We start from the raw sequence: 15,170 nt of genomic DNA on the forward strand, positions 1-15,170 counted from the left end.
CTACAGTTAAATAGGTGTCCCTTGCTTGGTCAGAAGGACAGCAACCAGAGCAGGGTGAAGCGGGTTTTATCAAATAGTTAACTTGAATATTAAAGGTTGAAATGTTTCTAAACTAGGGAAAACATTACTGTTGGAGGAACAAGTTAAATTTAATATCAGGATATGAAAACATCAAGCATACTTAAAGGGATCTTGTACTTATGGTTGAATTCTAAATACAAAAATGTATACAAAAGTCTCATTACAGATAATATAAAATATCTCCAAGAAAGGCAGTCTTGTTAAGAATTTTCTGAGTAAAGCTACTACAAGAATGAACCTTTAAGAGCTCATTCTTTGAGAAGTATTTAAGCATTGCTTAATGATCATGTCTGTGGTGAAATCCACAACCATGATATATCAGCATCTTTCCTTTGCCCTTTCTCCTGTGGCTGGTGTCATAATCTGTGATGTTCCTCCTATAAGTGTGCTCTGAATGATATTTTTTCCTGCAGTGGGATAGGCATGTTTATCAATATTTTCAACTTGGCCTATGGTCATTTCTTCTTAAAAGACCAATTCAGACTCCAAGTTTTTCAGGCTACGCTAATGGTGGTAGACAGCAGATACTTCCGTCTTTTCTGTGGGGATGGTTCCCCTGGTTGTCACTTTAGCTGTAACAAACTATCAATTTGTCTGCTTCTTGCTATTTGTAACAGGCCTGCTTCTGAAGGTTTTACACAATTGTATGCGTGTGAATATGCTGTGTTCCGGCAGCTACTGATGTATGTGCATCCATAGTTCATTTATGGACACGGAATAGAGACTTCTAGTCCAATGGATGGTCTCCTATCTCCAGTGTTTGGCTTTTTGCAAAGCTTTGTCTGTCCTGGTTAAGATTTACTTTGAACATGAAAGCTAGAAAATAAGGTTAAAGGGCCAGATGCTGCCCTCCCTTTACACACTGTTCAGGAGACCACAGGACTAGAAAAGTATGGTGAGAGAAGACCCGAAATCAGTTTGAGGGGAGTGAAGCCCAAGCAACATGCATCCTAGCAAGACAAATAAATCATAGAGACAAACAGTGTTGTGGAAGAGTCAGAGTCAGTAAGTGGGCGGAGGATTTTCTATGAATTTTTCTCTTGCAAGTGCAGAAATACTGCTGGTTTTATCTAGTGGAAATCAGTGTCACTTGCAGCAGCATTTATTTCCTTCCTTCCCTCTCTCTTGCTCTGCCTCCTACCAGTGCAGTGGGAGGAACCAATCGCGGCACATTTTCCTGAGCTGTGTGGCTGGGGAGGGAGAGATGTAATGCAGACCAGAGAGCATGGATGGACTCTGGGGTTGGGACCATATTTTTCCACAAATGTTCAGGCACAGGGTAGTTTGAAAGGGCAGTAGGCTCAATGTCTTTTATGGAGCTGGAAATGCTTCTCCCAGCCTGATAGCCTGAATAGAAGAGAGTGGCAGTAATTCATGCGATGAACCATGGGCTTGAGACTTCCCCGCTTCAGATTTTATAGTGGGAAGGATTAATTGGCCAAAGCAGTTTTCTTCTGTGGCATATTTGTAACTATTGTTTTCATTTAACTTTTGGAGGTGGGGGAGGAGGAGAAAACTTGCTTGCTGACACACATGTGGTTATGACTGTGGTTTAATAACTTAAGTTTTATACCCAGACTTCTGGTTCTCCCTCTCAAAAAAACAAAAACAAAACAACAACAAAAACAAACAAAACCAAACCAGTAAAACTTAGGGAGACAGACTGACACCTTTTTTGTCATTTATCTCCCAGCTTCCTCACAGCAGTATTTAGGGAAGGGATCACTATGCCTTTTGTCCTTTGAGTACACATTATTTCATTCCTTACTTGGCCGTCTCTGAGATCAGAGTCCAAATTCTCCCTTGCTTACTTTTTGTCCAAGGGTCCAAACTGAAAGAACCACAAATTGAACAGACATTAAACACAGCTGCACCAGTCACTCAAACATATGGCTTGTTAGGCTCTCACCTTAATTGCAATATGTACTGGTTGTCATCTGAAGACCCTGAATTTACCAAAGCCCTCCATTTTTAGTCTATAAGGCTGTCACCTCAAGTTTCAGCCTGCCCCTCTGTCTGTGTGGGCTGTATCCCACAAAGTTGCATGTCATCTGGGGGTGGGAGGGAGGGAGAGGAGAGTCATTTTCTCTTTGATGTGATAATGAAGATACTACTCAATTCAATACACCATTGTTTGTTCCAAATACACACAACAACTTTCATTCCAGTAGCCCAATTAATTTTATCTTTAAAGATATAGACGTGTTGTTTCAATGGTGTTGGCTTCTTTCTCTTCTTGTTCCAGTTTCTACCTACATACTGACTTGGATTTAATAGGTCTTTTTCTTCTTATTGCCTGTGACTTCAGTTGTGAAGCATAAACACTTTTACCGTGGAAAAAGAGGCCCGGTAGAGGTTAACTTTACAAAATAACTAGGGCTGTGGATTAATCTCAGTTAACTAAAGCGATTAAGTAAAAAAAATTAATCACGGTTAAAAAAATAATCACAGTTTTAACAGCACTGTTAAACAATAGAATACTAATTGAAATTTGTTAAATATTTTGGATGTTTTTCTACATTTTCATATATATTGTGTTTCTGTGTTGTAATTGAAATCAGTGTATATTTCAATTCACCTCATACAAGTACTGTAGTGCAATCTTTGTTGTGAAAGTGAAACTTAAAAATGTAGATTTTTTTGGTTACATAACTGCTCTCAAAAACAAAACAATGTAAAATTTTAGAGCCTACAAGTCCAGTCAGTCCTACTTCTTTTTCAGCCAATCGCTAAGAGAAACAAGTTTGTTTACATTTACACAAGATAATGCTGTACTCTTATTTAAAATGTCACCAAAAAGTGAGAACAGGCATTCGCCTGGCACTTTTGTAGCCAGCTTTGCAAGGTATTTACATGCCAGATATGCTAAACATTTGTATGCTCCTTCATGCTTTGGCCACCATTCCAGAGGACATGCTTCCATGTTGATGACACTCATTTAAAAAAATTTGCATTAATTAAATTTGTGACTGAACTCCACGGGGGAGAATTGTATGTCCCTGTTATAAATCTAGAGGGAAGGGTAGCAACCTTTCAGTATGTAGTAGCATAAAATCCCTTCTTGGCAGCTGTACTGGATTACTTTACCTGTAAGGGGTTCAGCAGTTCAAATAACCTAGTTGGCATGTGACCTGAAGGACCAATGAAGAAAGATACTTTCAAATCGGGGGGGGGGGGGAGGAAGGATTTGTTGTTCTTTTGTTGTTCCCTCTCTGGGTGGAGGGAGAAGCCAAGCAGGTACAATATCTCTGGAAAATATACCTGGAATAATCCATCTAAAACCACAGAAATTGTAAGTAGGGCAAGGACATGCATTAGGTTCTCTTGTTTTGGCTTGTGAATTTTCCTATGCTACAGAGGTAGTTTTATTCCTGCTTTTGTAACTGTGAAGCTGAGTCCTGAGGGGAATCCTCTGTGTTAAATATTTTTATTACCCTGTAAAGTTACCTTCCATCCTGATTTTGCAGGTGTGATTTTTTTTATTTTTTTTTAAATAAAGTTATTCTTTTAAGAACCTGATTGATTTTCAGTGCCCTGAAGACAAGGGGTCTGGTCTGGTCTGTACTCACATTGCTAAGGCAATTGGCTGGTATATTCTTCTCAAGCCTCCCTAGGAAAGGGGGTGAAGGGGCTTGGGGGGATATTTTGGGTGAGATAGGGATTCCAAGTAACTCTTCCCCGAATTTTTATGTAAATTACGTGGTGATGGCAGCAATACTGTTCAAGGACAAGGAAAGGAATTTGTGCCTTAGGGAAGTTCTAACCCACACTGGTAGAATATAAGCTTAGGGAGTCTTTCATGTGGGTAACACAGTTCACTGTGTGTGTGTTGGGGGGGGGGGCTGATAGTCCCCATCTCTGTTTTACCCGCATTCTGCCATATATTTCATGTTATAGCAGTCTCAGATGATGACCCAGCACATGTTCATTTTAAGAACACTTTCACTGCAAATTTGACAAAACACAAAGAAGGTACCAATGTGAGATTTCTAAAGATAGCTACAGGATTGGACCCAAGGTTTAAGAATCTGAAGTGCCTTCCAAAATCTGAGAGGGATGAGGTGTGGAGCTTGCTTTCAGAAGTCTTAAAAGAGCAACACTCCGATACAGAAAATACAGAACCTGAACCACCAAAAAAGAAAATCAGACTTCTGCTGGTGGCATCTCACTCAAATAATGAAAATGAACATGCGTCTGTCCTCGCTGCTTTGGATTGTTATCAAGCAGAACCCATCATCAGCATGGATGCATGTCCTCTGGAATGGTGGTTGAAGCATGAAGGCACATATGAATCTTTGGCGCATCTGGCACATAAATATCTTGCAATGTCTGCTACAACAGAACCTTGAAAATGCTTGTTCTCACTTTCAGGTGACATTCTAAACAAGAAGCGGACAGCATTATCTCCTGCAAATGTAAACAAGTTTGTTTGTCTGAGCGATTGGCTGAACAAGAACTAGGACTGAATGGACTTGCAGGCTCTAAACTTTTACATTGTTTTATTTTTTAATGCATTTTTTAGTACATTTGTAAGTTCACCTTCCATGATAGAGATTGCACTACAGTATTGAGTATTTTCAATTCACTTAATCATTTCTTTTGTTTTTTACAGTGCAAACACTTGTAATCAAAAATAAATATAAAGTGAGCACTGTCCACTTTGTATTCTGTGCTGTAATTGAAATCTATATATTTGAAAATGTAGAAAACATCCAAAATATTTAAATAAATGGTATATTAAGTGTGATAATCACAATTAAGTTTTTTAATCGCTTGACAGCCCTAAAAATAACCCCTTACAGATCCACATCACTTACTAACCAGTAAATATTAAGCTTGCTATAGCAGATACAAGTCATACCATGGGGCAAAGACAATGTTAGTATAGATTAAGAATATGTAACTGTATGTTATGCAGCCAGAAGTATGATGAAAGCTGCATAGCGGAATTATAAAGTGCTGCCTTCAAACTGGAAACTGAGAGGATTAACTACTTGTAAAATTCAAAGGTTTGAAGTTCAGCTTTTGAGTTACTCATATGCAAGAAAAGTTGTTTGAGCTCTTCAAGGAGGGTAGAAACAAAATATCTGAGTGACTATGTATTTATATGTACATATGCATGCACACATATTTTAATTAACCTCCTCTTGGGCTTAGTTTTGACTAAGAGGAAATAAGAGGTTTCTGGAATTCTTGGCAGCCTTAACTATTAGGGGGCCTCAGGACTACTGTAAAATGAATCACATTATTGCTGGCACAGTAAAACTATCAATTTGATCCACAAGGGTTTTTATCATTTATACAAAAGCAAAATGTTTATATGTTTGGCTAGTCATCCTATTTCTTTTGAATAGGGTTCTACATGTTAACCTTTTTATAGAGGTTTCTTAAATTACATTTTCAAAAGGGATCTTCAGATCTTTGTACTGAGAGACAATGGAAATTAAGGAAGGGGAGAATAAATATTCAGGAGTGGGAAAAAAATCTTAGTTTTTCCTTCTGACTCAAAACCATGTCGTTACGTCAATTTCATAAATTTATTACAAACACCTAATTTACAAGTGTTTACTATATACATTTTTAAATGCTATTTAGATTGTTTGAAGTTCTGAAAAATAAGCAAACCTTTGTGGAAATCCTTTCAGAAAAACCCTCAGATGATGTATCTGGAACAGGAACTGGAAAGTTTGAAAGCAGTGGTGGAGATCAAGAATGAGAAACTACGTCAGCAAGATATAAAGCTGATGAAGACAGAAAAACTGGTGAGCTGCTGTGGGGGCTGTTTTCTAGTGATCAGATTTTGAGAGTGAATTCATGCTGATCAAGCTTAAACACTAAGCTAATAGTATACGTGAAAAGCAAACAAAAATTTGCAAAGGAGCACAAGGTACCTGTTAATGTCACGGGTACAATTTTACCTGTGCTGGCCTGCAATCTGGGGAGACATGTTTCCTGAATGATACAATAAGAGAAACAAACAATGGAACAGAGAGGAACAAATTTCAGCCGATTTTCTGAACCACATTTCTTCTTTACATGCAATTTAACTTGTAAATTCTGTAAATGATAACTTTCCAGGGGCTCTCTGTAAAATGCTAGCTGTTTGGTATTCTCTTTTGACTCAAGTGGGAGAGGCAAGAAGGGAATCCCTAGGTGGCATAATTAACTTTTTAACCTCTAGACTTCTGTTCAATTTTGTTTTGGGTTGTTAAAAATAATCTGTACTAGTTAGTTACTGTCCACAATATGCAGTCCCCACTCTTGACAAATATCAGGTTAAATTTCATAGCATTTGCCCACCAGGACTATAAATCTGCTACATGAGAGATTCTGATTGCATGGCAGAACCTTGTGGGGAAGCTTACATAGTCCTGGCTTGCACTGTATCACAGTGCCCCTTAGGCAAAAAATGTCAACGGTCACATAACTGAGTTTATTGAAACAAGAAAGGAAGTAACCGACTCAACATCGTACAGAAAAATAAAATCATCTGAATATGTTGACAGTGAGTAAATAAAGTATTTCCTTTCCACATAAAGCCTATGTCAATCCGATGTATTGAATACTACGGCCTTTTTAAATTACTCACTCCTTGGCACCTCCTCCTATTTCTGTTGTGTAACAGTGGAAGCTCTTCAGGGCAGGAATTCCTATGATGTTTGTAGGGCTTGTAGCATGATGGAGGCCTTGATCCTGGTTGGTGCAATTGAGCACTCCTGGAATACTTCAGCCATCGTCCTCATGGAAATCTTGTCATTTAATGCAGAGGAGAGAGGCTTAAGTAACAGAGACCAGGGTCTCAGTCAGCTATTACATTTTGTCTGGGAGACAACTATTGCCATATACCAGTGATGATTTACAAGTCATTATAAAATCCTAGACACTTCAGAGTAATTATGGGCTCTAAAGGCTTGGTGCCCACAGGGTCGCTTCTGACTAAAGATGTTGACTTTTGGAAATCCACTGAATGTTAACCCATTTGAAAGTTGTTCTGTTTTTAAAAGCAGCTTTTTTTCCCCGTGATAACTAATTGGGAAATGCAGGAGTGTGGCTTTTTTAGATGAGGATCAGATCACTTCTGCTAATACAGAATAGATTTTGTGGGTGGTAGTAAAGGTTGAGGGAGATCTGGTTATACATGGAGAATATTTTTTTTGAATTTGTTACCTTTCATCAAGTTATTCCTAGACTATATATTGCATGGTGATATAGTGTCTCAGCCATCTGTTATGCTATATGTGAAGAGAACTGCTGCCACCAGCCCAGAAATTCAAGTAGCAGATTCAGCTTTTAGTGGGCAGCTAATCAAGCAAAAGTGGCAAAATGCCAACTCTAGAAGAAGCAAAAAGTAGACTTGCCTACTAAAGATGAGCAATAAATCATTTTCACGTCACTTTTACATTTTCTCAAGATCATTCTATGTATTGTAAAATAATCTAACTTGTACTTACCTGAAATTGAATTTGTTTCACTAAGTAATGCATATAATGGGTACTTGCCAATGCAATTCTGTATTTTTTTTTTAAAAAACGGACACCCACACACAAACCCCAACAATTTTTTCATTTGTTAAAGGTGGAAAAGAACACAGTCTTAATGGATAAAATGAAGAAGTTTCAGCAGGAAAATGAAGAACTAAAAGCTCGGATGGACAAACACATGCAACTTTCAAGGTAAAACATAATCCATGAAATGCAGGCATTTTTATTAACTTGTGAAAACATGCATTTTATTCTGTAAATGAATAATCAGCATCTTGTAGATTTTTAAAAAGCCCTTACCGCTGTTAGATATCATGCCTGGAATATGGAAGCATGGTACTCATTTTTCCATCCTCTCTGTGTGCAAATCTGAAATCCTGCCTGAGCAGGAATGGGTATTGTGTGGGGGTGGATGCTCCTTGAAACAACTGGAGGCAGTGTATAAAAATCATGACTGTTCTTATCAAATAAGGCTAGCTCTGTTCCCCTGGAAATTACAGCCCACGTTACTGTCTTGAATGCTCATTAACATAGTTACCAGGGAAGTAAAGGCTACTCAGGAGCACCATCTCTTACAATTTGTTGCTAGATTCTCTCTTTCCCCCAGAGTGAAGTGCTGCTGATTTTATAAGAACTGCTTGGGGTTTTATATATTAAAATGTTGAAAAGAAATAGTTAAGAGTAGTTTTAAACAGCTTGTTTAAGCAAAGGGTCAGTGTGTTAAGCCTCCTGGTTCTAGATATACAGACTACATCCAATCCACAAATGGGGTCTGACTGTTAATCAAGTCTCCTAATTCTGCATATGTTGCAAGAAATGAATGGGCAAACCATTGTAGATCATACAATAAAGGACAATAGGAAGTTCAGACAAATTCTGCAGGTCTTGCACTGCAAGGAGACACAGCTATGACATGACTCCTAACAGGGAAGATGTGAAAACACTCTTCAGCTGCCTTCATTAAGGTCCTCTTAAAATTCAACTCTTATTAAACTACCCAGAATTTTGTAGAATGACTGGCTCATGCAAGCAAAAATAGGCAGCTGCTTTTATGCAGGATTTTTTTTTCTGACTAGGGTACATGTCTATTGCATCTGATTTTTCTGTCTTCTGCACAAGCTGACAGCTTAGGGCTTGTCTTCACTGCAACAGTTAGCTCAAGTTAGTACATTTGAGCTCCTTCACTAGAGCTAGCCTAGCTCAAGTTGAGTGATCACACTGTGAAATGTTTGAGCAGGGCCAGCCCACAACAGTTTGGCACATAAGGCGGGGAGATCAAATGATGTCCCCATACCCTCTTGCTTGGGCCAAAACTTTGAAAGGTCTCAATTCTGCCTTCTTCCTGTTCTACTCCTCTCATGGTACTGCTCTGCTACCTACCCCAATAAAGGGGAACAAACAACTTAAAATGCCTTGTTCAAAAACTTTAAATAACACAACTTTCAAACTTCTAAACAGCAAATGTAACTTTTCTTGTCTGCATAGTAAATACTGGCATTTTTATCTGTGCCTTCTTGGTTGCAAAGATTTGAACTGCTTCCTGCTGAAGGTCCACAGCATAGGCCAGCTCATGCTCTATTGAGATGGTTGCAAGGCTGACCAGCCTTTCCTGTTTCATTGTGGAGCGTAGATGTGTTTTTTATTAACTTCAGCTTGGAGAAGCTGAGTTCTCCACTGGCAACTGTTACAGGAAGTGTTAGAAGTACGTGCAGAGCAACAAAAGCATTTGGAAAGAGGGTGGTCATCTTATTTGTGCGCACATATTCCAGAACAGCCTTTGGAGTTGATCGTGCTGAAATGTATCTTGAAATGGCTTTCAGTTCATCACCTATATCACTCGCATCAATAGCGCATATGTCGTCATGTGTCAACACTGTCTCTAGTGCCCTGCATTGCTGGTGTAGGTGGCCTTCAGGTATAGTGAGGAGTTTTGGAATATCATACAACATACCAAATATACTGCTGTGTTCCTTGAGCTGCATGAAATGTTCTTCAACTGACTGTATTTCACTATCTAGCACCTGGTTAAAGAATTCAACTTTGAATTGTTGCTTGGGGTCTCTTATGGGATTATCCCATGCCTCGTAATCAAAATGTCTTCTTCGGTGACTCTTGTATTCTTAAATGGGGGGCGGAAATAGCTTCAGTGTCAAATTCCTCTGCCAATTTCTGTGCACTCTTCAGAACGTTTTGAAATCCCTCATCTGACCAGTAAGACTGTAGGTCTGACTTTGCTTTGTCCTGCTGTTCTGTCACTCCAGATATATCAAGGTCAACACCTTGGAGTCTCTTGCTTACAACATTAATTTCAGACAGTATGTCACGCCACAACACTAAGTCACACAGAAATTTGAAGTTATGTATGATTCTGGTGATTCCATTTCCCTCTGCCACTGTTCTCCCATGAACAGTTTCTGTCATAGCATTATCCTCCATAATGGCAACTATGGCATCATCTATCTTCCCAATTTGGTGTTTGATAGGCTTTATCGCCTCCACTCCACTTTCCCATCGTGTGGCACCCAGTGGTTTCAGTGTCAGAGAGGATGTTCCCAGATGTTGCTTCAAAATTTGCCATTGATGAGTTGATACAGAGAAAAATACACAGATGCTTTGAATTACATTAAAAAATTCAGCAGCCTCACTAGAAGCTGAAGCTGCATCACTACCTAACAAGTTCAATGAATGAGAACTGCATGAGAAAAGAAGCTTGAGGGTTTAACTCTCGGATCCGTGTCTGCACTCCTCTGTTCTTTCCTCTCATGTTGGCACCATTATTGTAGCCCTGGCCTCTCGTATCAGCTATCGCAATTCTCATGTCTTCCAGCTTTTTAAGAAGCACATTTGTTATACCAGCTCCTGTAGTATCATCAATGTAAATAAATTTTAGAAAATGCTGACAGTCACCATTGCAGGGACATTTTCACTAGGTTCTGTTGTTACAAAATACACCATTAAAGTCATTTGTTCAGTATGGCTGATGTCAGATGTGCAGTCCAGAATAACACAGTAATATCTTGCTGACTTCAGATCTGCCGCAATCTTCTGTTTGACTTTTGTTGCCAGTAACTGTGTGATCTCATTTTGAACTGTTTTTCCAAGGTAATGGTGTATGTCCATTTCTTGGGCGGTGACTCTTCTTAGAAGCTCCTGGAGTACAGCATCAAAACTCAGCCATCAGCTCCACAATTTTAAGGAAGTTTCCATTGTTTGGCACATGCAGCTGATCTGAAGTGCCATGCAGTGCTAGGTTTTGGGTAGCAAGCATTCTCACAATGGCAATGAGCCTTTTCAGAACATTTTGCCAGTAAAGAGACTCTGATGCAATCTTCTCTTGATGCTGATCTATGGTGGCCTTTAACCTTAGTCTCATCTCAAGCTCTTTCCACCTATGGAATGCTCTCTGGTGATTTGCTGCCTTCTCATGGCATGCCAGATTTCTAGCCAGATTTTTTCCAGTCCTTTGTTCCTGTAGAACTCAATGTGGCTGGAACATTAGACTGGAAGAGTTTGCAACAACAGTATGCAGCCTTCTGGGTTTTTGAGTACATAAGCCATGGCCACTCCACTTTGTCATCATTGGGATTTCATGCCAGTAATGTGTTGGATGGAAACTTCTATTTTCATTGTCTTTGGGTAACAAAGTTTTTTCAATTGCTGTGGCCCATGCAGTACAGGGAAGTCCCTCAGGCTACTGCTCAAGTGGGTCCACAGTCCTGGATCCTCTAGACTTAAGGAACTAAACGGAGCAGCAGCTGTTTCTTATGCCTCCACCACACTCTTCTCTGATCTACACTTTTCTTCAGGAATGTACATGGTTACATCCATTTGAGATAGAGATATGGATGCTGCAGTAGCTGCCAGGTCACCTGCACTCTGACTAACTAGAAGATCAGGCATCTCCTCACCACTCACATCCTCATTGGGGCTGGAAGGCTCAGAGAACATTTGTGTCTCTGTATCTCAGGAGAGCTCCTTCCTGCTTAGATAGAAAAGCTTCCTTTGCTTGCTTTCTTTTTCTGAATGCTGCCCCAGAGGGGCGTTTTCTTCTTTCACTCATGACTGCTGTTCTGTGCCAGCTATAGTGGCTCTCAACACTCAATTGAAGGACAAATAAGCAGGCTGGTAGCAGGGCCTGAGTGAGATGATATCAGTGTCTTAAGGGCCTAATTGGCTCCTACTACTTCAGTTGACTGCCTGTTCTTCTCAAGTGGGTTCAGGGAAGCAGCAGGAAACAGGAAGCTCTCTGAGAAGTTGGTGTTAATCAGTCCAGGTTCCTGGGGGTGCTAGAGAGTTCTATAAGAGGCTTCTCTCTCTCTCTCTCTCTCTCCCTGCAGCTCCTGCTGCTTTCTGTTATTCCCTCTTGTCTTTTCGCCTGCCTGCCTGTTATGTCTCTTGTGCCCTCCTTCCTCCAGCACAGCACTCCAGCATCTCTGTGCATCCAGAGCAGAGAGAATACATATGCACCAGCAGCAGACCCAATTTTCTACACTCTGGGTCCTAGTGGCACCCCCAAAAGTCTGGCACTTGAGGCGGCCGCCTCAGTTTGCTTCATGGTAAGGCCAGCCCTGCATTTGAGCTGCACAGTGGCTTGAATAGCAGTGTGATTGTATTTGGAGCGAATCAGCTGTGGTTCCTGGAGCTATTGCATCTCCACTGCATTACTAGCTCTAGCTTTAACAGCACTCCAGCTTCAACACCCACTTCTTTCAAAGCCCAACAACCTGAGGTTAAAATACCTCTTAATTCAAGCTAGAGAATTGTGTGTGGATGGGAGTCAAGTTGGGGTAAAACTCAAGTTATAGCTCCAGCTCACAGTGCAGTGAGGGCAAGCCTGTAGAACCCAGCTGTTCTCTTGGGAATATTCCCAAGAAGTAACAAATGCACTAAATCCTGATAAGGAATGAATATATCTGGCCAGGGATTTGTTACATAATTTTAAGAGTTAAAACAGCTATAAGATGCTCTAACTTTCAAATGGAATCATGTCCACTTACATACAATTATTTTTTCAGGCAACTTTCCACAGAGCAGGCAGTTTTACAGGAGTCTCTAGAGAAAGAATCAAAAGTAAATAAACGTTTATCAATGGAAAACGAAGAACTTCTATGGAAACTACACAATGGGGACCTGTGCAGCCCTAAGAAAGTGTCGCCTAGTTCTCCACCAATGCCTTCTCAGTCACCAAGGAATTCCGGCTCCTTCTCTGCTCCTACAGTAGCACCAAGATGACATCTTTTATAATGAGGGGGAGACCCCATAAAAGCATTTCACTTGTGATCTGCAGAACTGATCCTAACTCCAATCATGGGAGCAAGAGCTATATTAGCTGAGTGTGATGACTGAAATATAACTGGAATTATTGGTGTGGAAAATTGTTCTAAGATGCTGAAAATATGGGAGTAAGACTTTCTATTTCTCCTCCAAAAAAGACTTCAGTAATGACTATAGACATTGTTGCACAAAGCACTTACAGAGCAAGGGAAGTCTTGTTCATTGCCTTTTTCACCTAACTCTAAGAAAAAAGCTCAGGGGCTATAGATATAGACCACAACCTCTATAATGTGTTCCTTATCACAGACACCTTTTTGAGACTGTGGATGTGTATGAAGTGGATGTAACACACTGTGTGTGTGGGTGTGAGAGAGAGAGTGTGAGATGCTGCCTTCTTTGCCGTGTATGTAATAAAGGACAAAAGCTAAAGAATATACATTGACATGTACTTCATTAATAATGTTGTCAATATGCATGTTTTATCCAAGGTTACCCTTAACTGCGGGTGAGGAGAAACTGCCATTTGTATTATAGGCTAGTTTCCACCTCATCTTTCTGCTTCTGTTTAAGAGGATGGCAGGAAATGGTTTATCTGTTGACTTGACTTGTCAGTGTCTCTACCTACCTTTATAGTGCAATTGAGTGATTTTTTTTCTAAAAATTCAGTCTGATCATTAGAGTTGAAACTGCAGCCATACTGTCTATGAATTTTTAGCTTTTCCATTCATATGCAGCACTGGTAGCCATATCACAGTCTAATAAGATGGTAGCATTGCATTTTTTCAGGATACAGTCAAGTTTAGAACACTTTTTGCGAAGATGGAAGTGGAGAAGCAAGATGATGATTCTGGAACATTGAAATTGACACTCTCTGCAACTCCCTTACTTCTACTGTAGTCAGAGGTCAAAATATTAAAATGACTAGATTTAGCATAAACCCCCATACTGCAGACATGCAACCGGACCCAATCCCCTTGTCTACTGAAAACAAACTCCCAGACAAGCAGCTATTACTTCCTAAAAAAAAGCCTGGTCATTGCCAAGGCCACCATCTAGAGGGTCCTGATCTAATTGAAGATACAGGATTTAAAAGCCAAAAAGGGAGAAATAAGTAGGATGACAAAACATTATTTGAAAGGGGAATGAGAAATGCAGCAAGATTCATAAAAGAGAGTCTTAAAAGCAACCAATACAGTTTCTCTGATTTTGACAAAGTTTTGTTTTTTAAAATGTTGTACCCTTATTTTAACTTTTCAGCAGTGTTGCCAAGATAACTATGGAGGGGTGGGGAGAAGAACAAGTGGTTCGTCTCCCCAAAGTTTCCAAATTTCACTTGGCGGACGTTTCCCCTTGAGTTAGCAACACAAACATGTTTGTTCTGAAGATGGATGTAACATTTTACACTATGTTTCGAATTAAGGTAGTCACAGTGTGTGTCTGGTCTTGTTATTGTTTTGGTCCACACTTCTTTTAAAGATCCCATGCATCCTGTTCTGTGAGTACAGTTTCAATTTCTAGTTATGGTTACAGAATGTCTGTGCTTCTAATTGGGGGTTGTTTTTAAACCAGGAATATTCTACTGTTACCTTGTCAACAGTGTTAGCAATATGGTAAATCTTGTGCTTCAGAGTATTTTTCCAGCAGACTGGGAAAGGAAGTCCAGTGGATGGGAGGGGCAGAGAGGAGGAGTAGGGAAACTAAACTTGAAAAACCCTTCAAACCAAACATTTCATCTAGGATATGAAAATGCTGGCACTTCAGAAAGTGCCTGGGTGTACAAACAAAGTTGTAGCAGTGCTCATTCTGTAACTATGAAATTGTAATATATTCAAACTTGTAATTAAATTTCATCTACACAATGTACAAGTGAAGTCTGACTCCTCTATGGAACATTTTACTTAATTTGCCTCTTTTTATCCCATTTAAGGCACTGTACATGCCACTGTAGTTCAAGTGGTGTCAGCACTTATACTGTTTTCCACGGATTTATAATTTAACTGTAAAAATCTGTTGTGGGCTGAAACTTGGCTTAAACGTATTTCTTAGAGCATTCTTTGCTTCGATAAGGTTAAGGAAATTGGATCATGCGTATTTGAGATGAGTGTTTAAAAATAAATTTTTTTTTTACTGGTTTGACTTTTTGCTTGTGTAAATCTAAAAAACTTGAAACTAAGAAGGAAAGTTTTCCAGGGGCAAGTAGTCTAACAGTTGAAATATTGAAACTTTACAATGGCTTGTTCCTTCATGCATAGAAGAGCTTTTCATCAGTGTTCAGATAACTCATTAATTTTTTATCACAAACCTGCACCACTATTACAGACAGAACTCAGGATA

The 15,170-nt window shown here is 39.6% G+C and overlaps 1 protein-coding gene across 8 annotated transcripts in view; it reads left to right on the forward strand.

The window, feature by feature from the left end:
* MTUS1 (microtubule associated scaffold protein 1) overlaps positions 1-14,969 on the forward strand; it is a 195,804-nt gene extending 180,835 nt beyond the window's left edge. For all 8 annotated transcript variants that reach the window (XM_039540303.1, XM_039540299.1, XM_039540301.1 and 5 more), the window contains 3 exons: positions 5,727-5,843; positions 7,657-7,754; positions 12,578-14,969. In XM_039540303.1, the coding sequence (XP_039396237.1) occupies positions 5,727-5,843; positions 7,657-7,754; positions 12,578-12,794 (432 nt within the window). In that variant the 3' untranslated portion in view covers positions 12,795-14,969. The remainder of the gene's footprint in view (positions 1-5,726; positions 5,844-7,656; positions 7,755-12,577) is intronic.
* Positions 14,970-15,170: the final 201 nt, after the last annotated feature.

This window comes from Mauremys reevesii, linkage group 5 (assembly GCF_016161935.1).
Source record: "Mauremys reevesii isolate NIE-2019 linkage group 5, ASM1616193v1, whole genome shotgun sequence".
Classification (NCBI taxonomy): Eukaryota; Metazoa; Chordata; order Testudines; family Geoemydidae; genus Mauremys; species Mauremys reevesii.